Source organism: Aquarana catesbeiana, linkage group LG02, assembly GCF_042186555.1.
Source record: "Aquarana catesbeiana isolate 2022-GZ linkage group LG02, ASM4218655v1, whole genome shotgun sequence".
Classification (NCBI taxonomy): Eukaryota; Metazoa; Chordata; class Amphibia; order Anura; family Ranidae; genus Aquarana; species Aquarana catesbeiana.
The window spans coordinates 537,921,882-537,948,614 of NC_133325.1; the positions used below are offsets into that span (position 1 = coordinate 537,921,882).

At 46.2% G+C, this 26,733-nt stretch overlaps 1 protein-coding gene across 5 annotated transcripts in view; it reads right to left on the minus strand.

The window, feature by feature from the left end:
- Nucleotides 1–261: 261 nt before the first annotated feature.
- Nucleotides 262–26,733, minus strand: part of TBC1D22B (TBC1 domain family member 22B) — a 551,506-nt gene continuing 525,034 nt past the window's right edge. For all 5 annotated transcript variants that reach the window (XM_073615872.1, XM_073615870.1, XM_073615873.1 and 2 more), the window contains one exon: nucleotides 262–1,600. In XM_073615872.1, coding sequence (XP_073471973.1) covers nucleotides 1,472–1,600 — 129 coding nt within the window. In that variant the 3' untranslated portion in view covers nucleotides 262–1,471. The remainder of the gene's footprint in view (nucleotides 1,601–26,733) is intronic.

Below are 26,733 nucleotides of genomic sequence, written 5' to 3' on the forward strand. Positions count from 1 at the left end.
TTGAGGCCAGTCTGACATCCCATCACCCACATCCACCCCCCCCCCCATCAAGTTGTTTTTCTTTTTACACTATGCATATGTTTCATTAACCTTTTTCAAATTTGAGTATGCTTGTGTATTTTCTTTAATCTATTTACCTGTATGATTTTAGTTAGTAGTGCCTGGTTACATATTTTAAACAAGCTACAGCACCAAACTAATGTAATAACTTTGTTTCATTCAGAGATAAAAAAAATTGAAATAAGCAAACTTACACCCAGCTGCAATAACTTTTCCCTAGTAAAGGGAAATCCAACAGGTGCACTTTATTAAAGGTCACAGTTGCAGTCCAGCAACAGACATATGAGATGATCAGGGAAAAACAGACACTATATAATATCATCGGTTTGTAGATTTTTCAGTGTGGACTATAGTGGTTTTTCCTTAGCCTTACCTTTCATTTAAAGAATACGGTTATATTCTATAGCAAGGACAAACCAAAAACAGTGCAAGAGTTCATAATGACACTTGTTCATCTATCTTTCACTAAATTAAAAAAAAAAATGCATACATACAGCACCATTCACTATAGCACAATATCACTTGCAACTTACTGATGTACTGGCAAGCTGAAAATGTCACAAATCAGCATCTGGTATTTATGCTATTTTCATCAATGCAGACTAACCAAAATGCATTAACAGCGCATGTTACTAAATAAATGGAAGATCTTGAATAAAAAACAGTCCACTTCCATTTCCAGAGTCATTTTGAAAATGTATGTTTTAATAAAAAAATAGGTGGCTAGTCACATTAGCAGAAATAGAGGGGCCCTAACCAGAATTACCATTTTTTTTATTAATGGGTGGACAACAGGGCACATAGCAGCTATTTATGTATGTGCAGAATTCCAATAAGAAAATGTATTCTCTAGAGCTCTCAGTTATGCTACAACTATACCCACTTTTACAAACTTTAGGCTGAAATTTGTAACTAGGTTCCACCCCAAAATAAATTAAAATGCAGAGGAGTGTATCTAAATAAACATATTTGCAGGGAACGTGTGCATCCCAAAAGCCAATGGCACTCCAAAGAGGTACCAAAAGTACCTCTACATACTGACAGGCACTCCAGAACTTACCATCAGTTTTAATTTAAACAGTCTATTTTGTTTGTACTTGGTAAAGTACCCATCATTATGTATTAAGCAAACTTATACTTGACTGAATGTTTTTTGCACAAAAAAAATAAAATTTTAACAAATACAGCTTAATTATATAATTTCAATCCATATACATACAAACATTTCTAATATACAAATAATTCACATCATGTCAGTCATTAATCTTCAGGTAAATGCAGACATATGCCTTGCACACAAATTATTGAAGTCCATGAGTGAGTGATGAGTTAAAAGAGGCACTAAAGAAATAAGTACCCTCCTCTTCCTTCTGTCAACATTTTCTGGAGTATAAAGCAATAGACACAGATTTCACCGACGATAATGATTTGGAGCATCAGCAAACATATATTTCAGCCTGTATGCTTCTGCAAGTAGGAGACCAATTTCTTCGTTCCCCCAGTGGATTGTGGGCAAATTCTGGAGGAGCATAAGAAGACCCTAAAACAAAAACAAACATTTTATGGTAAGTTTACATTTAAACTTATTACTAAAAGTCAGACCTTAATTTGCATCTGTCATGACAGAAATTGGGTAGGGGGGAACTAATGTATACACATGTGCTGGCAGGGAATACACTGACAGAACAGTGAGTAGAAGGATGACTTTATGGTGGTACTATTCTTTCATTGTCCAATCAGCAGGCTGGAGTTGTGTTCTTGACCAAGAAGGTTAAGGGTCAGAATGCAGAGCTTGCCACTGGTACGTGGATCACAGAACTGGCCATATACTGTATGAAGAATAAGTTAACTTTTGGAGCATGTCATTTAGGGATCCCTTTGAGTGAGAGAGGGTAGGAGATCCTCTTCCCACACCCACTGTCACATTTAAAAATCTTATTTGTGGGTCTACGGATATGTAAAATCCAAGACTGAACTTACCTTATTTCTGCTCATTGTCTCTGTTAAATATAAATTTGAAAAATATGTAAACAAAAAAAAGTGTGACTGCAGTATACTCATTTTCTGTACACTCTGCTGCACTGTTAAAGTGGTTAAAATTGGTACATTTATATAAAACAGGAAAACAATATCAACTTACATGTTAAGCTTCACTAGCATGAATCTAGAAACTGCACGTCAAGGGTGCAGGACCTGAGATGACCAGCCAGAGGCAGGTAGAAGGTGCGCTGAGCAGCTGAGCTGTCAAATGAGCAGTGTCTGGGAGGTCTGAAAGGACACTTGGATGAGAAGGTGTAGCCGGTTAGCAACATGCCTCAGAGACGCATCCTCTTTTCTCAAGTCACTTTCACACAGGCTAAACCCCCTTATAAATAAAGCACTAAAAAGAGGATTATCACACAAAAAAAAAAAAAAAAAGGAAGAAGAGGAAGAATCTGAGTTTTCAGTTAAAGAATTCTTAAAGGTTTCTTATTTCTATTATTTGCCTAAATCCGTTCAGATCTTAAGGGGAAACCCCACACCAACATAATATAAAAAAAAAAAAAAAAAAACAAGTGTGGGATCCCTTTAGTCTGGTATGGATTTTGAGAGGAAAGCCGAAATCAGAAAAACAAAAAAGCGTGCCCCTCCAAATCCATATTAGACCCTTATCTGAGCATGCAGCCTGGCAGGCCAGGAAAGGGGGGGGGTACGAGTGAGCAAGCGCCCCCCCCCCTGAACCATATCAGGCCACATGCCCTCAACATGGGGAGGGGGGTGCATGCTGGGTCCGTGGCGTCACAAGGGGGCGGCGCCACCAGGTGATGTTGGCAGGTGGCCCTGCCCCTTACCTATATAGGAATCTTCAAACAGCGGAGCCAGCCACCCCCAACGAGCCTAGTATGGATTGGGAGACCTCCACGCAGTTTTTTTTTTCCCCAATACATTTTGCATTGCCTCCAAGCACAAGTCGCATGTCCCAAGTCGGATCAGTTAAGATGCTGATTTGACTTGGATGCAACTTCAATTAAATTAATGGGCTGAAATCGGACCCAAGTCAGACCAAAGTAGTGCAGAAACTTTTTCAAAAGTCGGACCGACACAAGTAGGACCAGTTAAGACTACTCTCATAGGGAGACAATAATATTTAAAGGTCATGCGACTTGTGCTCTCAAAGTCGAAGAGATTGTCCAACCAGTGTGACCCAGGCCTAATGGATTATTTTACATAGGCTATTTCGTACAACCTTTGGTTACTGCACCTTGTTCCTAGATCAGAGATTCTCAACATCGTCTGGAAACCATTCAAAGGTACATCAGGAACCTCTCCTACATCTGCTTGTCCCTGGATGTTCATTCTTTATACACATCCATCCCACACAGTGTGGACCTTGGTGCTATTAATTATATCTTCACTTTCCGATCTAACTTACATTTTAATCCAGCGCAGTTCATTCTCGAGGGCACACATTTTGCACTCAGCTAGGCTAACCTAACTATTGGTTAAGTAAAGTACCTTTAGATTTGGCATCACAATTCCTTTGCTCAGAATAAACAGTGCCTTGAAAAAGTATTCATACCCCTTGAAATTTTCTACATTTTGACATGGTACAATCAAAAAAGTAAATTTGTTATTAGGATTGTATGCGATAGACCACAAACACAACACAAAAGGGCACACAATTGTGAAGTGGAAGGAAAATGATAAATGGTTTTTAAGATTTTCTACAAACTACTATCTGAAAAGTGTGGCCTGCATTTGTATTCAGCCCCCTTTACTCTGTGCAAAGCTGGTAGACACATACCCAAAAAGACTCGCAGCTGTAATTGCAGCGAAAGGTGGTTCTGCAAATGCACGCCACACTTTTCAGATATTTGTAAAAAATGTGGAAAACCATTTATCATTTTCCTTCCACTTCACAATTATTTGCCACTTTGTGTTGGTCTATCACATAAAATACATTTACCTTTTTGGTTGTAACATGACAAAATGTGGAAAATTCCAAGGGGTATGAATACTTTTTCAAAGAACTGTAGTGTTATATGGATGGTACATCAATGATATCATGATTATTTGGGGTGATCTGGATTATTTGATACTGCCCTTTGTGGAACACTGCAATAATAACGACCTGGGTCTTTCACTTATGTAAGTGATCCCTATCTTTTATTGTTCCTTGACCTAGAATAGGACTTTGAAAATGGGTAGAATCATTGCAAGCCCACCGTGGTAAATTTTTTACACTCGCGCAGCTGGCATTATCCTAAGTGGATTAAACATTTGATCTAGGAGTCAAATCTGCCAACTTAGGAAAAATTGTACTTGTGATGAAGATTATACCCAGTGGTGGCCCCCTCCCCAGGGCGCCGGACACAGTGCACTAAGGGCAGCGTGACGCCTATGCAATCACGTGATTGCAGGCGAGATACTTCATTTGGCTGCTTTTGGGTGTCCTGCGCCACAACCTTCCCATATTGCAGTCATTCTCCTGTTGTGTTATTTTCTATTGGCACCGCCGTAGGACATGGGCGGTGCTTTCCTCAGAGCCGCGGCGTCACCTCCGGTTTCCCTGTGCCAGTGGGAAACCGATAGTGATGTCGCAGCTCCATGGATGGCCTGAGTGGCGCTTTCAAAGCCATTTGAATAGAAAAACACTTCAGGATAAACACTTCAGGACATTTCAGGATATTTGAATGCTGATGTTATCTGTTATCTATTTTTGCTATGTATATAAATACACTGATCTAGAAATAATTTTACATGTGACGACTTTTGATGTATGTTGGAGACATTGGAGATGTGATAAAAGCTTCTTTCCTGTCTACAGCTCTGAGAGGAGACTTCAGCTGCACAAGGTATATATGTCATGCTAATTGATTTTGATTACACCATAGACATTCTGCACTAGCTTTCAATCAGTAATTTTCTAACAAACCATGCATTGCACTGAACAAATGCCCTCTGAATCATTTTCTGGCCAATACATAACAAATGAGCTCTAACTTTGCAACTTTTTTATGTTTATCTTAGTATATACACTGATCTGTAATGCTGAGCTATATACCCTGATCTGTGAGGCTGAGCTGTATATTCCTGATACTTTGGGTGGAAGCAAATGGAATACAGAGGACGGAGTGGGTGGATTATATAAGGGGTGGGGTTCATGTGAAGTGGAATGGGTCAAAAAGGAAGGGCCGGGTCTGGCGCCCCCCCCCATCCTAAAACGTCACCAGCCATCACCGATTATACCACTCAGAGCAGCATCCTCAAGGCCAATTTCCTTGATAAAGGGCTCAACCATGAGCTGCCAGATAATATATACCAGACATGCTTTGTTCACACACCAGTATGTAATGAAAAAGGGAGAGGAACCTCATCTGATCTCATGTTCACTACACAATTCCATTACGAATAGAAGCAAATGCAGAACATTATCTGATTATTATCTGATATATTCATCTGAATATGAATATTAAAATCAATATCAAAACGAAAATAGACCTACTTCTGTTAGAGCACAAACAAAAACCTGCTTTAGGTCCCTTTCACACATGTGCGACCTGTTCTGTGACTTGGGATTGCAAAGTCGCACGACAAGTCATTCCCCATGATTTCCAATGATAACCATTCATATATGTGCCACTTCAAGTTGTGTCAAATTCAAAGTAGTCCCTGTACTACTTTGGTTTGACTTTCATACGAGTTGAGGTCCAAAGAACTCAAGTTTACACAGGCATTCCATCAAAATGCAGCAAAATCGCGTCAAAATTGCAGCCGCAAAATTGCAGCAGTGTGAAAGGGGCCTTAGTAACTTGGTAGGTATCAGTGTAAAAAAAAAGAATTTGCCTCACTTGCAAGTTTGTGCAGAATGGACAGAAAGCTTCACAGATACTAATGGTAAAATATTTATTTTGAAAATCTTTGTTGTAGTTTAGTGCTTATCTTGCCCATGTGGCCAACTATACATAGGCTGATCAATTAGACACTGAGTAAGAGATTTGGTGAGCCCTGTAGACCCACCAAAGTGAGAGTAGGGTAACCTGGGGCATAGTGTTTCTAGACATTTCACCCAGAAACATAGGGGAGTCCCTAGAGGGCCTCAAGGTTTGGGGGATACAGTCCATATCCAAAGATGTGTCTATGGTCAAGAGATTCCACAGGTTATATGTCATTGTGAAACATTTTGACTATACACCTTGAACAAACTGCAGTGCAGCAGTGTGACACCAGCCTAATTGATTTTAAATATCGAGAACCAGTGTATCAATTCATTTCAGTTTTTCTAATAATGTTGTGCTTAGATACATTGGGGTTGATTTACTAAAGGCAAATACAGTGTGCACTGCGAGTGCACTTGCTCCAGAGCTTAGTAAATGAGGTAAAACTTCACTTTGCAAAGAATACTCAATCACATGCAAGGAAAATAAATATCACCATTTTTTTTTTACATGATTAGATAATATACTGTAAACTAGCAGAGCTTCCCCTCAGATCTACAGCAAATGCCCTTAAAGTGCACTTGCAGTGCACAGTATATTTGCCTTTAGTAAATCAACCTCATTGTATCTTGCTTACATATGTAATCCTCCCTGAAGACACTTTCACTCAGTAGCTGCTTTGTAGTGTATGTCTCTCATTCATTCCTGACCTTGGTATTAATATACAGTATGCTAGTTGTTTACAGCCCCCACTGATTTTTTTTTAAGCTAGAGTATAATTATTATTGTTTGAATATGCACTTTATGTCAGAAGCATTTTCCATTAAATTTGCTGTGTTACAGTGTTGAGCTATGCCTTGTGTTGCCTGACTGCTAAAATGCTCTTTCAACCCATCTCATCCAAGTGTGTTCTCAGACGGTACTTGTTTGATAGCTGAATTCAGCCCGCCTTCTGTTTGCCTCTGGCTGATACCGGTCATCTCAGCTTCCTGCGCCCTTGCTGTGCAGTTTCTTGATGCATGCTGTAGAAAGTTAGCATGTAATTGTATACTGTTTTTAGGTTTCAAATAAATGTACTGATTTTAACCAGAAACACATTGACTGCCTGCTACATGTCGCTTTCTCTCCATCTCATCAACACAGACACTGCTCGTTTGACAGCTGAGCGGCACAGTGTGCATTCTGCTTACTCCTGTAATACCGGTCATCTTGGCTCCCACATCCTTGCTGTGCAGTTTTTGGATGCATGCTAAAGAAAACCAACATTATGTCCACATACATCCCTATTCATAACAATATCCATATTGTTTTTTATGTTTTAAATAAAGGTACTGTACCCATTTTAACCATTTCTGCTTTGTTCTGTCTTCTGTTTCTGGCGTTTGCTCAAGCTGGATTTGCCCAGATCCATTATAGTAGCAGCAGGAAAGTATATTATTTTTCCTTACAATGACCATTGGATCTTAGGTGGATTTCATGAAACTCCATTGGACTGATAGATATAACAAAAAGTGCAGCGCTGGATATATGTACAAAAAACCCAAGATTGGTATTATTATTGGAGGACCAACAACTTTCATATGTGATCCATAAATAGTGAAAAGAAATATATTAATAAAATAAACAATAACATAAGTGAGTGCTTCACTGTAGTGATATATGTGCGTGATTAATACCGATTTTATTTTTTTCCACATATTTTGAAAGAGTCCAGAAGTACAAAAAAACAAAACAAAAAAAAGTGTCCAAAGGAGCGATTAGATGTGACTTTCTATATATATAAATCCGTGACTGTCACCGTGTTGAACTCCCGTCACCTAGTATAGATTGAAGGCTTACCAGACAGCCTCTGATCAGAGGCATAGAGCTAACAGCTTGGGGTTTTCACTCCACAGCGACTGGAACTTTATCTGGGATGATGGATGTAGATCAGCAAGCGATCACCATAGGGTGTTTAGCAGTAAAATCAAGCGCTTGTATAAAAGAAGACAGTGGTCTCAGCATATCCTTCTGACGCATTTCAATTCAGATATCATCTGGGGGCTGTCTGGTAAGCCTTCAATCTATACTAGGTGACGGGAGTTCAACACGGTGACAGTCACGGATTAGAGTCAACTCTAAGCTGCCTGAGCTGAGCCTCGTCCGAGGTCCTCCCTCCCACCCACGAGGTCCGCGAGTTTGCTGCATGCCATTGACAAACTTTCAGGTTAGTGTTACACTTCTTTGGTACAGTGAGCATGCTCCCCTCCATTCTGCTGCTGTTCCCCCTCCCCCTCCGTTCTGCTGCTGTCCCCTACTCCTCCTCCATTCTGCTGCTGTCCCCCTCCAGTTTTCCTGTGTCCCACTCCGTTCTGCTGCTGTCCCCCTCCATTCATCCTCCGTGTCCCCCTCCGTCCTGCTGTCCCCCTCCATTCTTCCTCCATGTCCCCCTCCGTTCTTCCTCCATGTCCCCCTCCGTTCTGCTGTCCCCCTCTGTTCTTCCTTCGTGTCCCCCTCCGTTCTGCTGTCCCCCTCCGTTCTTCCTCTGTGTCCCCTCCGTTCTGCTGCTGTCCCCCTCTGTTCCCCTCTGTTCTGCTGTCCCCCTCCAGTTTTCCTCCGTGTCCCCCTCTGTTCTGCTGCTGTCCCCCTCTGTTCTGCTGCTGTCCCCCTCCAGTTTTCCTCCGTGTCCCCCTCTGTTCTGATGCTGTCCCCCTCCATGTCCCCCTCTGTTCTGCTGTCCCCCTCCGTTCTACCTCCGTTCTGCTGTCCCCCTCCGTTCTTCCTCCATGTCCCCCTCTATTCTTCCACCATGTCCCCCTCCATTCTGCTAGCCCATACCACCTGTCTAAACTGGTTACCACTGTTTGCTTTTTTTCCAAACAATTTGCAAAAAAAAGTATCAAAAAACATCTTTTTGGGGCGGGTGCCGGGGGGGGGGAGGGTGTCCCTGAATGGCAGCTTGGAAATGTGGTCACCCTACTGTAGTCCGGGCATATGTGTGCCCCGGAGCTTGGAGCTCTCCGGCCGCCCCTGGAGCCTGAGGGGCATGTCGTGGCCAACCCAGCGTGTAGCTAGGGCCTGCACACGCTCGTGGCCAGGCTGGGGAAACTACAAGGATCTATATTTATCCAGCCTGTCACCCAGCCGGCTGTTGATAGAAGATCACAGGATCTTAAAATCTTGGAAAGCTTGGAAATGTGGTCACCCTAGGTGGGAGGCCGAAACCACCTTCGGCAAAAAAGATGGTTGCGGACGCAACACCACTTTATCCCTGTGGATAATCAGATAGGGCGACTTGCAAGACAAGGCCGCCAGCTCTGAAACCCTCCTGGCAGATGTAATAGCCACTAAGAAGACCACTTTCTGAGACAGGGTCAACAAGGGAATTTCCCTGATGTTCTCAAACGGAGGTTTCTGAAGTGCCGACAGCACCAGGTTCAGATCCCACGGAGATAGAGGTGGACGCACCGGAGGAACTACATGCGGAACCCCTTGCACAAAAGTGCGTAACGAGTGAGACGCCAGGGGTTGTTGGAAAAAAACAACCAAAGCTGAAATCTGTCCCTTAACGATGCTCAAGGCCAACTTCTGGTCCACTCCCCGCTGTAAGAACAGCAGGACTCTAGCCACTGAATAAGTACGTGGGCGCCACCCCATCTCTCACACACAGAGATATAAGCCTTCCATGTACGATGATATATCTTCCGGGAAGATTTCCTTGCCCTCAGCATAGTGGAAATGACCGAGTCCGACAGACCTCGTTTGCTCAGAGCTCCTGCTATCCTCCAGCAATTTCTCCTTACTACAGCTGATTGTTCGGCTTGAACAGCTACCCACAGTGCCCTTCAGTAAGCGGCAGCATCTGGGCAGTTTAATATGCCATCTTTGGCATCGAAACAGCACAAAAACTCCCGTTCTCAGCCGCCGAAGGATCAGAGGAATCTCCGCTCCCAAGACAGCATGGCGACAAGCCCCGCCCACTCCTCCTCCGTTCAGGCTCCTGTGATTACAACATTGCGCGCCAAGGCAGCAAAGGTAAAGATGGCGCAGCGAGGCTCAGCTTCAGCACAGCGATCGGAGGACACTTCTCTCCCACCAACAGAGATTGAGGTGGACACTGAAGCTATAACTGGTCCGATCATAGAGGCCATCGCAACATCCAAATTGGAGATTATGGGGCGCATTGATCTCCTGGCTTCTGAGTGCAATCTCATTCGTCATGATTTGGACAAGATTAGAGGTAGATTATCCACTGCGGATGATTGCATTTCAGAAGTGGAAGACACCTCACATATTCAAGGGTCACAATTAATGGAATTGAAGGAGATGGTGGGCGCATTGCAACACAGAGCAGATGATTCCAAAGACCGCCAGCGAAGGAATAACGTGGTGGTGGGCTACCGGAAGGAGCGGAGGGCACCAATGCAACCACTTTTGCAGAACAGTTTTTTAAGTTGCTGCTCTCTCTTGGTGATCTCCCTCCCACATATGTGGCTGAAAGAGCACACAGGGTCCCCACGGGAGCCAGACCCTCAGGTGCCCCACCAAGGCCGTTCCTGGTCTGGTTCCTCAATTATAGGGACCGTGATATGTTGCTAGCAGAGGCTAGGAAACACAAATAACTAAAATTCGAAAACGCCCGTATCATGCTGTTCCCGGATTTTTCGGCTGAAAAGCAGAAAAGACATTGTTCCTTTACTGATGTGAAGAGGAGGCTCCGGGAGAGAGAGCTAAAATACAGCATGCTCTACCCCAGTCGTCTACGGGTGCAGCATAAAAGGTACTGTAAAATTCTTTGAAACCCCACAAGATGCTAGCGACTGGCTGGATCATAACTTGTGAAGACGCTGTTCCTCGCTGGTGTGAGTACACCAATGTTCTTTTTGTTTTTCCTATTTTCTTTGCCAGACAGTTTCTGGATCTACACTCCGTCATTGTTTTGTCTTCCTATTAAAATGCTGGACTATTCTTTCTTTTTTCCCCTTGTTGTTTGGGGGAAGGAGCTGCAGGAAGGAGAAAAGGGAGCAAATGTTTGTGCAGATCTGTGGCTGCTTTGTGCCATGATGGCCCGCTTCCTGTTGGGTTGTTTCCAGCATATGAGGTACTATTCTCTACGCCAGAACTGACTGCAGTTGGAAACAAAGGGGCCTACATGGAGCTGTATGCATAACGCTGCAAGTATTTGAGTAAACAAGGAGTCTCAGGAAGCAGACACGATCTACTTATTTTTTTTTTTTTATGCCGAACTATCGACACTTTTGGTTGAACTCTCGGAGTTTTTTGTTTCAGGGTGAAAGCTGCATACTGGACTTTTTTTAGTTGGTTTTGTTTTTTTGTAAGGTTCTCAGTTTCTGGTATAAGAGCAGGGGGGGGGGGGGATTGACCACAGTCATACGTATTGTGAATGTGCTGCATCTGATGTTTCTTTCATGCTCACTCTCTCAGAATTATTTTGCTTGACGATATTTGTGTTATCATCAGGGAAGATTCGTACAATAGATATGTTACCTAGAGATGATGGATAGCAGTATACAATTGTATCCTGGAATGTTAGAGGTTTGAATAACAAATTCAAGAGGGCTGCTGTGTTCCAATATCTCAAGCAGGTGAAGCCACATGTCGTTCTCCTCCAGGAGACACATCTGGAAGGAAATAAGATTCTTTCTTTACGCAAAACCTGGATACAGAGGTCTTTTCACTCCTCTGATTCCTCATATGCTAGAGGAGCTTCTATACTGATTAGTAAAGCGATTGCTTGTACCATTCACCAGGTGTTCACTGACCCAGGAGGACGATATGTGGCTCTAGTGTTAGATCTGGCATATCAAAAAATATTACTAGTGAACGTCTACTTACCACCACCTTTTCAAGTGCAATTGTTATATGATTTATTAGTAACTCTAGCACCGCACATGCATTTACCCATGTTATTCATGGGCGACTTTAATACCATCATGGTATTAAATGATGGTATTAAATTCGTCCAATGCTAACAGGTCAGCTTCCGTGGATCTCTGCTTCTGGGCATCGGTAGCGTGTCTAACTGAAATTTGGAGGTAGAAAAACCCGGAAGTCGTGTCTTATTCACATTTGTCTACCACTCATAAATCTTCAGCTAGAATAGACTTAGCATTTGGGAATGCTTTACTATTAAATAATCTTTATGAGTCCGAATATTTAGCTGGGGGGACCTCAGACCAGAATCCTTTGCTGGTTACCCTGACTTCTCCCACCAGAGGCCAGAAAGGGGGTTGGAAATTGGCACCGGGTTGGTTACAAGAAGAACAAGTAACTACCCAGCTTCAAGCTGCATTGGAAACATTCTGTGCGACAAATGTGGATATGGCTGACCCACCTATTGTTTGGGATACTTTGAAAGCGGTACCAAGAGGTGAATTTATATCAGCAATTAAAGCGGTCAGGAAAGATCATAATGAGGAATACGAAACCCTTGTGACCAAAGAGCGGGAATGCGCACAGCTTCAGGCTGATTCCCCTTCGGAGGCTAACTACGCTTCCTTGCTGCATAGTAGGAGGTCAGTGGAACTACATTTTACAGGATTGGCTCATACAGAGGCAAGGCGGAGGGCAGAAAATATATTTTCTAAGGGGGATAAAAATGGTAAGCTGTTGGCCAACCTGGCAGCTGACCTAAGGATTCCTGTTAACATCCCTGTAATAAAAAATAGAGCAGGGACACTAATATCAGACCCAGCGGGAATTTTGGATGAATTTGTGAGTTTTTACAAAGTTCTATACTCCCCTATTCCGTCATATGACTTGGCAGAGTTGGAAGATCTTTTCCAGAGCCTTTCAATGCCTAAACTAACAGATACAGATATTACCCAGTTAGATGCAGATATCTCTGTGCTGGAAATTGAGGCAGCCATACTTGCCTTTCCTCCCAAAAAAGCCCCGGGCCCAGATGGTTTTCCTGCCGACTTCTATAAGGCCTACATGTCACAACTGGCCCCTAGACTAAATTTACTGTTCACGCACTGCTGGGAACATGGTTCCTTGCCGACCTCAATGATGGAAGCCTATATGGTGCTTCTCCTGAAGCCAGGCAAGGACCCACAGCTGTGCTCCTCGTATCGCCCAATAGCAATGCTTAATACGGATCTAAAGATTCTTGCTAAAGTGTTGGCTACAAGACTGGCCAAGGTTATTTCAACCTTGGTAGACATTGACCAGACAGGTTTTATGCCAGGTATGTCTACGGATACAAACTTGAGGAGATTGTTTGCACATTTACAAATGGATAATACAGAGTTCCCGGCTAAAGTTGTTGTCTCCATAGACATCGAAAAAGCTTTCGATTCTGTGGATTGGCAATACATGCACAAGGTTTTGGAGGCCATGGGGTTTGGTCCTGGTTTCCGTCGCTGGGTCAATCTACTTTACAGTGCACCGAAGACGGCGGTGAGGCTTGGCACCATGGTTTCTGATTTCTTCCCAATAGGTAGAGGCACCAGACAGGGGTGCCCGCTTTCCCCTTTTCTTTTCGCCTTGATGATGGAGCCCTTGGCTAGGGCCCTTCGGTGTTCAGAGGAGGTGCAGGCAATTAGGGTAGGGTCCATAAATGAATGCATTGCATTATATGCTGATGACTTGCTATTGTTTCTCAAAGATCCAGGCCCGTCTCTTAGGGCAGCTTTATCGTTTTTGGATAGATTTGCCACTTTTTCGGGTCTACGAGTAAACTGGAGTAAGTCATCCATATTACCGTTAGGAACTGAAGCTAAAAAGCTAGCAGATGACACTTTACCTCTTCAATGGGTCTCATCAATAACTTATTTAGGAGTTAAAGTAACAGCCAACACTCAGGATTACATGTCCCTAAATCTCCTACCTTTAGTAAATAGACTTAAGCAAAAAACGTCGGCATGGAAGAACCTACCCCTCTCCTTGTTGGGGCGGGTCAGCCTCATAAAAATGAAATTTCTTTCGGTAATTTTATATTTCCTACATCACACCCCTGTGTGGATTCCAAAGGGTATTTTAAAACGTTAAACAGTATCATAGGATCCTTCATATGGTCTCCACATTCTCCACGTATAAGTATTAAAGTATTACAGGAACCATGGGGTTAGGGGGGGCTGGCTCTACCTGACTGGCAGAAATATTATCTTGCCGGACAGATGGTCTTTGCCAATAGATGGTTGACGGCGGATTCTGGTGATTCTGCCACAGTAGTTGAGGCAGCTCACTTGGGGTCTTACGAAAGTTTAAAGATGGCATTGTATAGGGGTCCGAAATCTTGTCTACCTCTGACAGAATCAATGAAAGCAACGATTAAGGCTTGGGAAATCGCCACTAACTTAATGTCTCCCAGCTATACGGGAATTACACCTTCAGCTCCTTTATGGATGAACCCGAAACTCCCACATCTCTTCTCCTTTCCTGATCCTATGATATTGGCATGCAAGGGTATTAAGGTCTTGAAGGACATTACTAGTGAGGGGGAGCTTTGTACATTTGACCAGCTGAAGGCCAGACATGACCTTCCCAACTCCTTTTTCTTTCGCTACCTACAGCTGCGCCATGCCTTTAAGGAGCAATTTACAGGTCAAAGGATTGAATACCTGCCATCAATATTGGAGAACCTTTTAAATGGAGGAGGACCTAGTCAAGCCTTTATCCTCAGTGTACAAATCTCTCTTTAAGAAAGCACCTATGGGGATCACCAAATGTAGGGAAAGATGGGAGAGAGAGATTTCAGATATCCAGGGAAAGGATTGGGACGATATGTGGGATCACCCATTTAAATATCTAGTCTCGGCAACGGACCGCTTAACTCATTTTAAATTTCTACATCGGGTATATCTCACTCCCGCCAGGTTGTCTCACATTTACCCGACAGTGAGTAGCCAGTGTTGGCGATGCTCTCACACTCCAGCTGACGCAGAACATATATTCTGGAGTTGCACACACATTCAAAGGTTTTGGTCAGATATAACAGAATGTCTGGCGGAGGTACTTAGCATTCCTGTTCCATTGGCGCCTAGAGTTTGTTTAATAGGACTAGTGGAGGAGGTTGTTCCTTCCCGTGCTCATCGCACATTGTTAAATATTGGGTTATTTTATGGCAGAAAAGCCATCTTATTAAACTGGAAAAAAAACTACTGCTCCCACTCTGTCATATTGGAAAGAACTGGTTAATGCGGTTATTCACTTATACAAGGCAACGTACCGCTCTAGAGGTTGTGAAAAGAAATTCACTAAGGTATGGCAGGCCTGGCTGGACTCTACAGCTACAGTGAGTTAAGAGAAATATTCTTTGATTAGGTGGTGAATGGAGTGGTCTAACTAACATACTGTTGATTTTTTAGTTACCGGTAAATCAATGAATGTATATTTTTCCTGATGCACATGTTTGTATATTGGATATTCTGTAGAGGTAACATGAGGTTTTACAAATAATTGAAATCCTTGATGCACAGGACATAACTGTTATATTATGACTGCTGGTCGGGTTGAGGGGAGGGAGGAGTGGGATTTAAGAAGGATTAAACTAGTTATTGTAGGCCCTGCGAGGCCGACTTCGATATGGTATGTTGCCTGTCGAAATATGTATATCTGTTTGTTTGTCTTTAAAATTAATAAAAAAGAATTAAAAAAAAAAAAAAAAAGCAGTTTGAGCGGAGGAAAGGCGTAAATCAGCCGGTACAGAACCCATGGAGCCACCAACGTGTCTGACGCGTCCGCCCAAGGATCTTTTGTGCTGAACACGAACCTCCGCACCTTTCGATTGAGCAGAGAGGCCAGAAGGTCCACATCTGGTGTGCCCCACCGCAGGCAAAGTAGCCTGAACACCTCCGGATGCAGAGCCCATTCTCCTGGGTCCAGCATCTGATGACTTAGATAGTCCGCCTGCCAGTTTTCTACTACTGGGATGTATATAGCCGACAGGGCCGGTACATGTCGCTCAGCCCACCGAAGGATGTGAGCGAGACCTCCCGTGCTGTGGCTGAGCTTCTCGTTCCTCCTTGATGGTTGACATATGCCACCACCGTGGCGTTGTCTGACTGGATCCTGATGGGACGTCCTTGTAGTCTCATCGACCATGTGGAGAGGCATAGCCTGACGGCTCAAAGCTCGAGCACATTGATCGGTAACTGGGATTCCTCCCTCGACCAGAGGCCCTGTGTCGATTGTACTCCCAGGCGGTCAGGGCTGGCGTCCGTCGTGATCACCGTCCAATGAAGAGGTAGGAACGATTTCCCGGACCGAAGGGCCGGAAATCTCAGCCACCAGAGAAGAGAGTCCCTGACTAACTGGCTCACTTGAATCTGTCGATCCAGGGATAACGGAGATTTGTCCCATTTCGACAATATCTCCCTCTGCAAGACTCTGGTGTGAAATTGGGCGTACTGTACCGCCTCGAAGGAAGCCACCATAAGGCCCAGAACTCGCACGCAGAAACGAAGCGACGACCACCTGCGGCTCCTCAACCACTTCACCGTGGTCCTGAGAGTCTGCAGCTTGTCTGAAGGGAGAAACACTCTCGCTTCCACGGAGTCCAGCAGTAAGCCTAGGTATTCCAGATGTTGAGTCGGCACTAGCACCGACTTCTTGAGGTTCAACACCCACCCAAACTCTTGTAGAGTGTGCATGGTGTTCACCACATCCTCCCTTAATACTGAGGCGGAAGCTGCTCTCAGAAGATCGTCTAGGTAACCCACGATTGCGATCCCACGTTGTTGCAACAACTCCAAAATTGGAGCCAATACCTTGGTAAAGGCTCGGGGTGCTGAAGCCAGACCAAACGGGAGAGCCACAAACTGGTAGTGGTCTTCCCCTACTGCAAATCGCAGAAACCTCCGATTCCTGAGGCACATGGGTATGTGCAGGTACGCGTCCTGGATATCCAGAGACGCCAGAGTCTCCCCCTGATGGAGTGCTGCGACTATGGAGTGAACTGATTGCATTCTGAACCTCTGTACTTTCACAAAGCAATTGAGGGCTTTTAGGTCCAGGATTGGACGTACCCCTTCCTTTTTGGGGACTACAGATTGGAATAAAATCCTTGAAACCTTTCCATTTCTGGAACAGGCACTATCACCCTGCGGCTGAGCAGGTCCCTTACTGCCCCAAACAGGGCCTCCCGGCGGGGGCAAACCTTCACGTGGTAGCACTTTTGCTCGCAGGCTTGCGAGGCCAGGGACGCTTCTGTCCCTCAGTAGTTGCCCTGTCGGACTGGGAACGTTTACCTGAGGTCCCGGGCAGAACGAAAAAGCCTCTGTTGAGCGGAAAAAGGAGGGCCCTTGCCTGCAGCGTGGCTCCTTACCCTTCCTGGACTGTGGGAGCAAAGTGCTCTTCCCACCCGTGACATTCTTAATAATGTCATCTAGCGAGGCTCCAAAAAGCCGTTCACCAAGGAAAGGCAAATCAGTCAGAGCTTTTTTAGATCCCTGGTCCACAGACCAGCATTTCAGCCATATCAGGCGCCGCAGCACCACTGCTGATACTGATGCTCTGGAGAGCAAAGGAAGTGTATCCAGGGCCGCATCACAGACATACTTAAGGCCTTGCACCAATTGGTCTGCTAGTTCCACGCAGACAGGAGGAGACTGCTGTTTCTCCAATTCAATAGTTTCACCCATTCAGTAAGGGTCTGCGACACTAATGCCATGGCCAGTACCAGTCGTAGCGCTGACCTCGCTACCGTAAAGATGGATCGGGCCACTGCCTCGGCCCTCCTGTCGGTAGGATCCTTAAATGCAGGAGTCCCTTCTACCGGGATCGTGGTTACTTTGTTTAACCTGGACACTGGGGGGTCCACGACTGGGGGAGCCGACCATTTCTTAAGAAGGCTCTCCTCAAAGGGGTGGGGTAACGCACCGCCATTCGTTTTGGGACCGAAAAGGTCAGTTGCTGGCTACCCCATTCCTTGTATACAAACTTATCAAAGTAAGTCAGATATGGAAACACCTTAGGTGTACGGGCTGGCTTATGGGACCCAAAAGGGACCGCCACCCCGGCAGAGGATCCTGCCGCATCCTGTATTTTCAGGGTATCATGTACAGCGGTGATAAGTGCTCCAACTAGCGCTTTTTCCTGTTCGGACACGGAATCATGCTCACTGTCCGATCGGTCCTGGTCAGCGTCCTCTGACACATCAGAACAGGGGCCGCCAGTCACTGCGGGGCCCGAGCCTGAATCAGAGATCTCCCCGGAGGACGGGGGGCAGGGGCTGTTTCTTACCCCCCTTGCGCCCGCACGCCGCCTCCACCCTGGCAACGAACGATTCAAGGACCGCCGACAAAGCGTCCAAAGGCACCGCACTATTTCCAGGTTCTGACGCCATGCTGACCCTTCCTGTCTGCCACATTTGGGGACTTAGGACAAGGTGTATAGTCCCACCCTCCTAGCTGCTACAGACTGAGGGGTTCCCACCACAGGACTCACCACCCTGACCGAGAGCTGTGCCGTGCTGCTGCTGGCTGTATCCTGTGAGAATGCACAGGTGTCCTGGAACGAAAAACCGCACTGTTCTGAGCCCAGGGAACAGAGCTGTGTGGAGAAAAAGTATGCCAGGCTACAAGAAAATGGCCGCCGGGCATCCTGTAGATAGGACAAAAACACAGGGAAAATGGCCCCCGAGCTCCAGGAAAATGGCTGCCACCCACGTTTTTCACAGGCCTAACAGAAAATGGCCGACATCACAACTGTACACAGAGATGTACCTAGATAATGGCGCCGAACAGCGCTATGGCGGCAGCCAACAGACACCCAGAAACACAGTATCAGGGACACAGCCAGCACAGCCCTCCATCAGGGATAAGAGCCCCCCGGAGGACCCCTGCCTAGGTACACACACCGCTAGTCTGCAGCATCCCCCACATGGGGGGGGAAGCAGGGACAGGGAGAGAAGAAAGGGAGAAGAGGGACCCCCTAATCGATCTCCCAGGGAATGCCCAGCTGCTCAGTCCTGCCGAGACAGGAAGAGCTGTACTTACCCTACGGATGAGCTCGGGACATCCCATCACAGACCCACACCAGAGCAGTACAGAGTGGCTGCGGGCCACGGCACACTGTGACAGACATTCGTAGTCTAGGGTGCCCACGTGTCCCGGATTGCCCGGGATTGTCCCTTATTTCTGATTTTTGTCCCGTGTCCTGGACACCTTCATTCCGGGACAATACAGTGTCCCGGAATGAAAAAAAAAAAACACACCGCCAGGCTCCAGTCTGACTTATAAACCACCCTTATAAACATTTACACACCGCCACCACCCTTATAAACACTATACACTGTGTAACACACATCATATGCCTAACTGATTGCTAGGCTAGGGCCGCCCCACATCTAGCAACCAGTGCTGTCAGCTGACATCGTCACGTGGGCAGTCAGTGTAGTGGGCAACCGCACCCTACGGGCTATGGCTGAGCAGCGCGCCTCCGAGAGATAGAGAGAGCAGCCACCAGCTAGGCAGCCACTGACACCAGAGAGAGACACACACATAATGCCTGTGCCCAGTCAGTGCCGCCGTAGACTATTCCAGCAGCCGTTGCAGCAGCAGCACATTGCCAGCAGCGCAGCCCAACTCTAAGCTGCCGACTTCTCCACAGTTCAACTTCTGTCCTGAGCTGAGCCTCGTCCGAGGTCCTCCCTCCCACCCACGAGGTCCGCGAGTTTGCTGCATGCCACTGACAAACTTTCAGGTTAGTGTTACACTTCTTTGGTACAGTGAGCATGCTCCCCCTCCATTCTACTGCTGTCCCCCCTCCCCCTCCGTTCTGCTGCTGTCCCCCACTCCTCCTCCATTCTGCTGCTGTCCCCCTCCAGTTTTCCTCTGTGTCCCACTCCGTTCTGCTGCTGTCCCCCTCCATTCATCCTCCGTGTCCCCCTCCGTCCTGCTGTCCCCCTCCGTTCTTCCTCCATGTCCCCCTCCGTTCTGCTGTCCCCCTCTGTCCTGCTGTCCCCCTCCGTTCTGCTGCTGTCCCCCTCTGTTCTGCTGCTGTCCCCCTCTGTTCTGCTGCTGTCCCCCTCTGTTCTGCTGCTGTCCCCCTCCAGTTTTCCTCCGTGTCCCCCTCTGTTCTGATGCTGTCCCCCTCCATGTCCCCCTCTGTTCTGCTGTCCCCCTCCGTTCTACCTCCGTGTCCCCCTCCGTTCTGCTGTCCCCCTCCGTTCTTCCTCCATGTCCCCCTCTATTCTACTAGCCCATACCACCTGTCTAAACTGGTTACCACTGTTTGCTTTTTTTCCAAACAATTTGCAAAAAAAAGTATCAAAAACCATCTTTTTGGGGCGGGTGCCGGGGGGGGGGGGGGGTGTCCCTGAATGGCAGCTTGGAAATGTGGTCACCCTACTGTAGTCCGGGCATATGTGTGCCCCGGAGCTTGGAGCTCACCGGCCGCCCCTGGAGCCTGAGGGGCATGTCGTGGCCAACCCAGCGTGTAGCTAGGGCCTGCACACGCTCGTGGCCAGGCTGGGGAAACTACAAGGATCTATATTTATCCAGCCTGTCACCCAGCCGGCTGTTGATAGAAGATCACAGGATCTTAAAATCTTGCGCAAAAAGGCAAAATCCAGAAAAAACCCCCAGGACCATTGGTCCAGATAGGGAGCCTAGGTCCTTCTCCTTTGCTAGGCAGAAAAAAACTGAGCTGCAGGAGGCAGGCTGAGGGGTTATATCAGAGGGATCGCCCCCTGAGTGGAACTGTATAGTTCTGCCTAGTCTCTCCTGAAAGGAGGAAGATATAACCCTACGGTCAAGAGAATGGAGCTGTGTCCATCAATGAACGAAAGAGAAATCAGAGGGGTGACACCCTTAGGTAGCGGCAGCCGCACCGCTCACTGTCCCTCAGCGGCGCGGACCAAAGCCACCTCCCCTCCTCTCTGTTTACATCCACAGAGCAGGAGGAGGAGCCTGCGCTTGAGCCTCGAGGGACAAACATCGGTGTGTGTATCTAGAGACTGTCAGCGCTGTTCTGAGGTATGTAATCGGGGGGCGCGTCTATACTGCTGGGGGGTCTGCACTACTGAGGGGGTGGTCTGCAATGCTGGGGGGTGGTCTGCAATGCTGGGGGGTGGTCTGCAATGCTGGGGGGGGTGGTCTGCAATGCTGGGGGGGTGGTCTGCACTGGGGGGGTGGTCTGCACTGGGGGGGTGGTCTGTACTGGGGGGTGTCTGTACTGGGGGGTGTCTGTACTGGGGGGGGTGTCTGTACTGGGGGGGGTGTCTGTACTGGGGGGTGTCTGTACTGGGGGGTGTCTGTACTGGGGGGTGTCTGTACTGGGGGGTGTCTGTACTGGGGGGTGTCCTGCACTGAGGGGGGTGTCTGTATTGCTGGGGGGTGTCTGTATTGCTGGGGGGTGTCTGTATTGCTGGGGGGTGTCCTGCACTGAGGGGGGGGGTGTCTGTACTGCTGGGGGGGTCCTGCACTGAGGAGGGGGTGTCTGTACTGCTTGGGGGGTCCTGCACTAAAGGGGGGGGTCTGTACTGCTGGGGGGTCTGCACTGGGGGGGCCTGCACTGAGGAGGGGGTGTCTGTACTGCTTGGGGGGTCCTGCACTGAGGGGGGGGTGTCTGTACTACTAGGGGGGTTTGCACTGAGGTGGGGGTGTCTGTACTGCTGGGGGGGTCTGCACTGCTGGGGGGGGTCTGTACTGAGGTGGGGGGTGTCTGTATTGAGGTGGGGGGTCTGCACTGAGGTGGGGGGTGTCTGCACTGAGGGGGAGTCTAATGCTGGGGGGCTCTGCACTGGGGGGTGTCTGTACTGATGGGGGGTCTGCACTGAGGGGGTTCTGTAATGCTGGGGGGGTGTCTGCACTGAGGGGGGTCTGTAATGCTGGGGGGGTCTTTACTGGGGCGGTGTCTGCACTGATGGGGGTGTCTGCACTGAGGGGGGTGTCTGTAATGCTGGGGGGGTATCTGTACTGCTGGGGGGGGTTGGGTCCTGCACTGAGGGGTTGTCTGTACTGAGGGGTGTCTGCACTGAGGTAGGGGGTGTCTGTACTGATGGGGGTATGCATGTGTGTCTTTCAGGGGCTGCATACTAGGGCTGGGGAAAAAAATCGATTTGAATCTTGAATCGAGTTGAGATTCAAATCGATTCAAATTTTCAGCAAATCGATTTTTTTATTTTCACCAGGACCGGCGCTGACACCGCGCCGGTCCTGAGGAGCTGCGGGCAGGAGTTTTTAGGCGAGGTCGCTACTTCGGCCTAGTCTGCGAGGCCGGACACCGTGGACTAGGACAAAGCCACGGCCTCGCCTAAAAACTTCTCCTCAGGACCGGCGCTGTGTCTATCAAAAAAAAAAACTCGATTCGAATCGTGAATTGAGTTTTTTTTCAAAGAAAAAAAATATCACACATTGTTTTGGAGAAAATCGCCCAGCTCTACTGCATACTTTGTTGTTCAAAATAATATAAGCTGCCTGGGTACTGTGCCACATTGGTGTGGTAATCTGTTGTTCAATGGCATTGTTCTTTTTTTTGTGGGGTGGGGGGGGGCCATACAACATTTTGCTATGGTGCCCTGTGATTTCTAGTTACGCCCCTGCCAGTGGGGTATACCCAGATCTGGTAAACAATGTATGCGTTATGGTGTGGAGGGAAAAAGATGGAACATATGTAAGAGCGAAACCCAAAGAGCCAGCCCAGAGGTCCAGGGAGCAATGCAAAAGGAGGGAGGGATTGGCGCCGCTCAATCCTAAAATGTTAGGTGGCCAAAAACCTATATAAGATGGTAAATGAGGCAGTAGGCTAATAGAGAAAGCCCCACAGAGATAGATCCATACACAAGGAATATTCCTTGGGGTAGCCGACAGAGCAATGGGTATACATTGGTTACATGCATGACATGAGGAATCCAAAAAAAGTGAGGTAGAGACCACCGATCGTTTCTCATATGCTTGACACACCTATAAAAAGTAGTCAAACAAAAGGGCCCAAATGAAAATAGTGTCACTAGATCCCTACTAAGGATAACCATCAATAGACGCCCCAAGCATAAGGACAAATCTTCTATAATGATATAATATTGCGCAGCTTCAAACGCCAGTGAGGAAATACCAGCCCCATCATACACATCTGCCGGGGAATAAATAGGGGAAAGATGGCATTCCCTCCCCCCAACCACACCGCCCATGATGTCCTCACGTCAAAAACAAGCAGCTCGGTGGATGCATCACCGCACATGTGCCACTAGATACCATGGACATAGGTCCACCGCCACCACTCAAGGACACCCGGTGCAAAGAAAGGCAGTGGAGCCCACTCTGCCCCCAACAGCCTCTGCGGGGGGGTGGGGGGGGTGTGTGGGAAAACACCATCCTAGCCCCTGAACCAATCCATAATAATATTATATCAAGCACTATCTTATGAAAAAAACCTTGAACATGTCCAATGGTCCCCAAGAGGGGGAGACGTGAATGTCTCCTTCAATTGGAGACCAAAATGGATCTTCCAAATAGAGGTGACAAAGTCTCCTGGCATGAATTAAAATATCAGTTTCAAACCTCATCTGTAATTATGATACTTTGTGACCCAAGGTTCCACATTTTTGCTCTTTATTTTTATTGTATACAAACTTGGATTTGGTCATCTCACATTCTCACACTTTCGTGGCCGTTACTATTGGCATTATATAGAGCAGCATCCATGTCCGGGCTAGTCCAGTTATGCATGCTATTTAGGATGTGTGAACCAACCTTATTATTTATAGTTGTGGGTGTAATTTTTGCTTAGGTTCTTTTTGTTCTGCAGACAGTATTTATTTTTGATGTTATAATTTTTATTTTTTTGTAATGTTGCCTTTTTTCCACAAGATGGCACCTGACATACATTTTTCTCATAAGATGGTGCTTGATATATTATTATGGGTTGGTTCGTTGTGGGGGCGGTGTTTCCCCGGTCCCCCTCGCGGCCCATAAAAGTGCCACACATGTGAGATGACCAACCAAATCCAATTTTGTATACACTAAACAATTAAAACAGAGAGCAAAAATGTTGCTCTTTGGAAGATGCATTTGATCTCCAACTGTGTGTTTCTCCAGTACCCTTCACAGCCGATGTTTGGGGCAGAGTGGGCTCCGCTGCCTTTCTTTTCTTGGTCCCTGAGCGGCGGGGGTGGGGCGGTTTTTCCGCCTATGTCCCCATTACTGCACATGCGCGTTGACGCATCCACCCAAGCGGCCTGTTTCCGATGTGGGGACGGCATGGGTGGCGTGGCTGGTGGGAGGAAACGCCATCTCTCCCCCATTTAATCCCCGGCAGATTGTATGAATGGATTGGTATTTTCTCACTGACATTTAGATTTGCGTGATTTTATATGATTATTGAAGGTACGTCCTTATGCTTGGGGCGGCTATTGATGATCATCCTTAGTAGGGATCTGGTGATGCTATTTTCATTTGGGCCCTTTTTTTTTGACTACCTTTTATAGGCGTGTTAAAGTGTTTGTTAACCCATAAACCCATTAACCTAGAAAAATGAGCGTTGTAAATACCTATTTAGAACAATTTTCAGGCCGGTCACATAACTCGCGGCCGCTGTATAAATCCAAAATATAGCCTCTGCAGGAGGGGCTGAGATCCCCCTCTGACGTCAGCCGGGGAGCTCACATGGTCGCTCAGCCTCTCCTGCAGTAGCCCTGGAAACCGGCTGAGAGTCATGTGACTGGCCTGATGATCCCGCTAAATCAGTATTTACAACGGTCGTTTTTAAAAAATACTAATGCAGTGCTGTGTTGCGTTTGTTACAATATGATTTTTTTTTATTAATCAGACTTACGATACATGGGACATAACATTACACAATAGTGGTTGGTCATAGAGATATTGTCAGTTTTTGGCTTGAGTAATTTCTCAAACAAATGCTGTTTTATACAATGGGGGTAGATATCATTGTTACAGTTTTCAACAGGCTATTGTTTCTATTCATACAGTACACAAGAAAGAGATTTAGTTGTTTGAGGTCCTTTCAGCTCTCAAACTGAAAGAATGACTGTTAGATTACTGTCAGGTGTTGGCCTGATTAGACAACGGGTACATAGATGCAGTTTTCAACAGTCCATTGTTTCTACAGCTACAGTAAACAGGTATGTTTTCTGTTGTTTGGTAGCTATGGCAAACAGCCTGATACATAAAAGGGGGTGAGTAGGGACACACACACCATCATACTTTGAAGATCAGAAGCTGCCACTCATGATACAAGAACACTGCCTGGTGTCAAAGAAGCATCCTTGCCAATGGAGATCACGAACATACAGTAACAGAAGATAAGTAACTTTTAAGTGTATTGGTACTGATAGAGACTATAGGCTGATCATTTGATAGGCATTTTGCTTGTTATAGAGATCTGTCAGTCTTGTATTGTATTCCTAAGATTGTAATAGTTTTGTATGTACAGCATCTTTGTATAGTAAAAGCACAATTTACACACTGCAGAAATCTCAGCTTCCTTGCTTATACCACAGAGTAACCTTGCTAGATAGATGTAAGCAAAACATTTGGGGGCTCGTCCGGGATTCTGTGCTATAATTCAACTGAAGCAGACCTGTTTTTCTGTAGTGTGTTGTGTAGCTTGTGCTAGGTAAAATGCTGCGTAAGCTGTTTAGGAAAAGCAAGGCTGCAGAGGGTTCTGGTGGCCAGAAGGAAGTGTGCAGCTTACCAATCTGGGCCAGAGACAATGAGTGGAAGCCTCTTGCTAAAGAATTTGTGAAGTATGCTTCTCCCTTGAAGCTGACTTGGGGTGATAAAGTCACAGATCATTTTGTAGATTTTAGCCTTAAGGGGTTGGATTTAAGTAAAAAGGAGAAGAGGACAGTGTCCACAGTGGGCTGGTATTTCCTTAATGCTATTTACACTGAATCACAGAGAAGGGAGAAGGCAGAGGCAGAAGTTAAGGTATTAAAAGACCAGCTAGCAGTTGCTTGAGAGTGTGTGCGTTCAACTGCTAGTCAGGCTGATGATTTGCAAGAACGGTGTGCAGCCCTCATGATCAAATCAATGAATGCCTTAAGGAAAAGCAAGGGGTGTAAACCTGTTAGTAAAGCCAGGGTATGTGCCATTGTCACATCCCAAAATTGGGTTGTGAGGATGTGCTCTCCTCAAATGATTGTGAGGATGAGGAGATAGAGTTTAATATTTCGCATGATGATCTGCTAGTGCGAAAGAAAAAGTATGCCAGACCTCTCATTACTAAGCATAGGAAACGGCAACATGATAGAGAGGATATGACAGATGGGGAGGTGCATTATCGCAACCCCAGAGATGTTGAATTTGAAGAAGTATGGGAGTTTACACAAACTGAACTCCATGAGCTGGCAAAACAATACAAAGGTCTGGGGAACCCCTAGGTAAGTTGGCTCCTACGCTTATGGGATGAAGGGACAGACAGTGTTGTTTTGTCAGGTAAGGAAGCAGTGACTATGGGAGTGTTAACCCATGATCCACAATTGCGTCAGGCAATGCGAAAAGCCCGAGAGTTTTTTTTTTTTTTATCAAAAGTTTTTATTGCGCACAGAGTCAAAATTTATACATTACATCTGATAATGACGTGACATACAAATCATAATAGAGGCGTACATTGAACAAATTTAACCTTCATTAGTAAAAAAATATATTTCCGTGTTCATACATATAGATTCCTGAGTTCGCCGTCCTTATCACTCAATCAGTATATGTGCATTTTTTAAACCAGAACAAATAAAATAAAAACAACCAGCATATTACAACCAGCAACTTCTCCCCTCCCTCCCTCCCCCACCCATAAGTCTGTCTTTGGTAGAATGGCCCACAAAGTAAAGCGAACCAGAAAAAAAGGA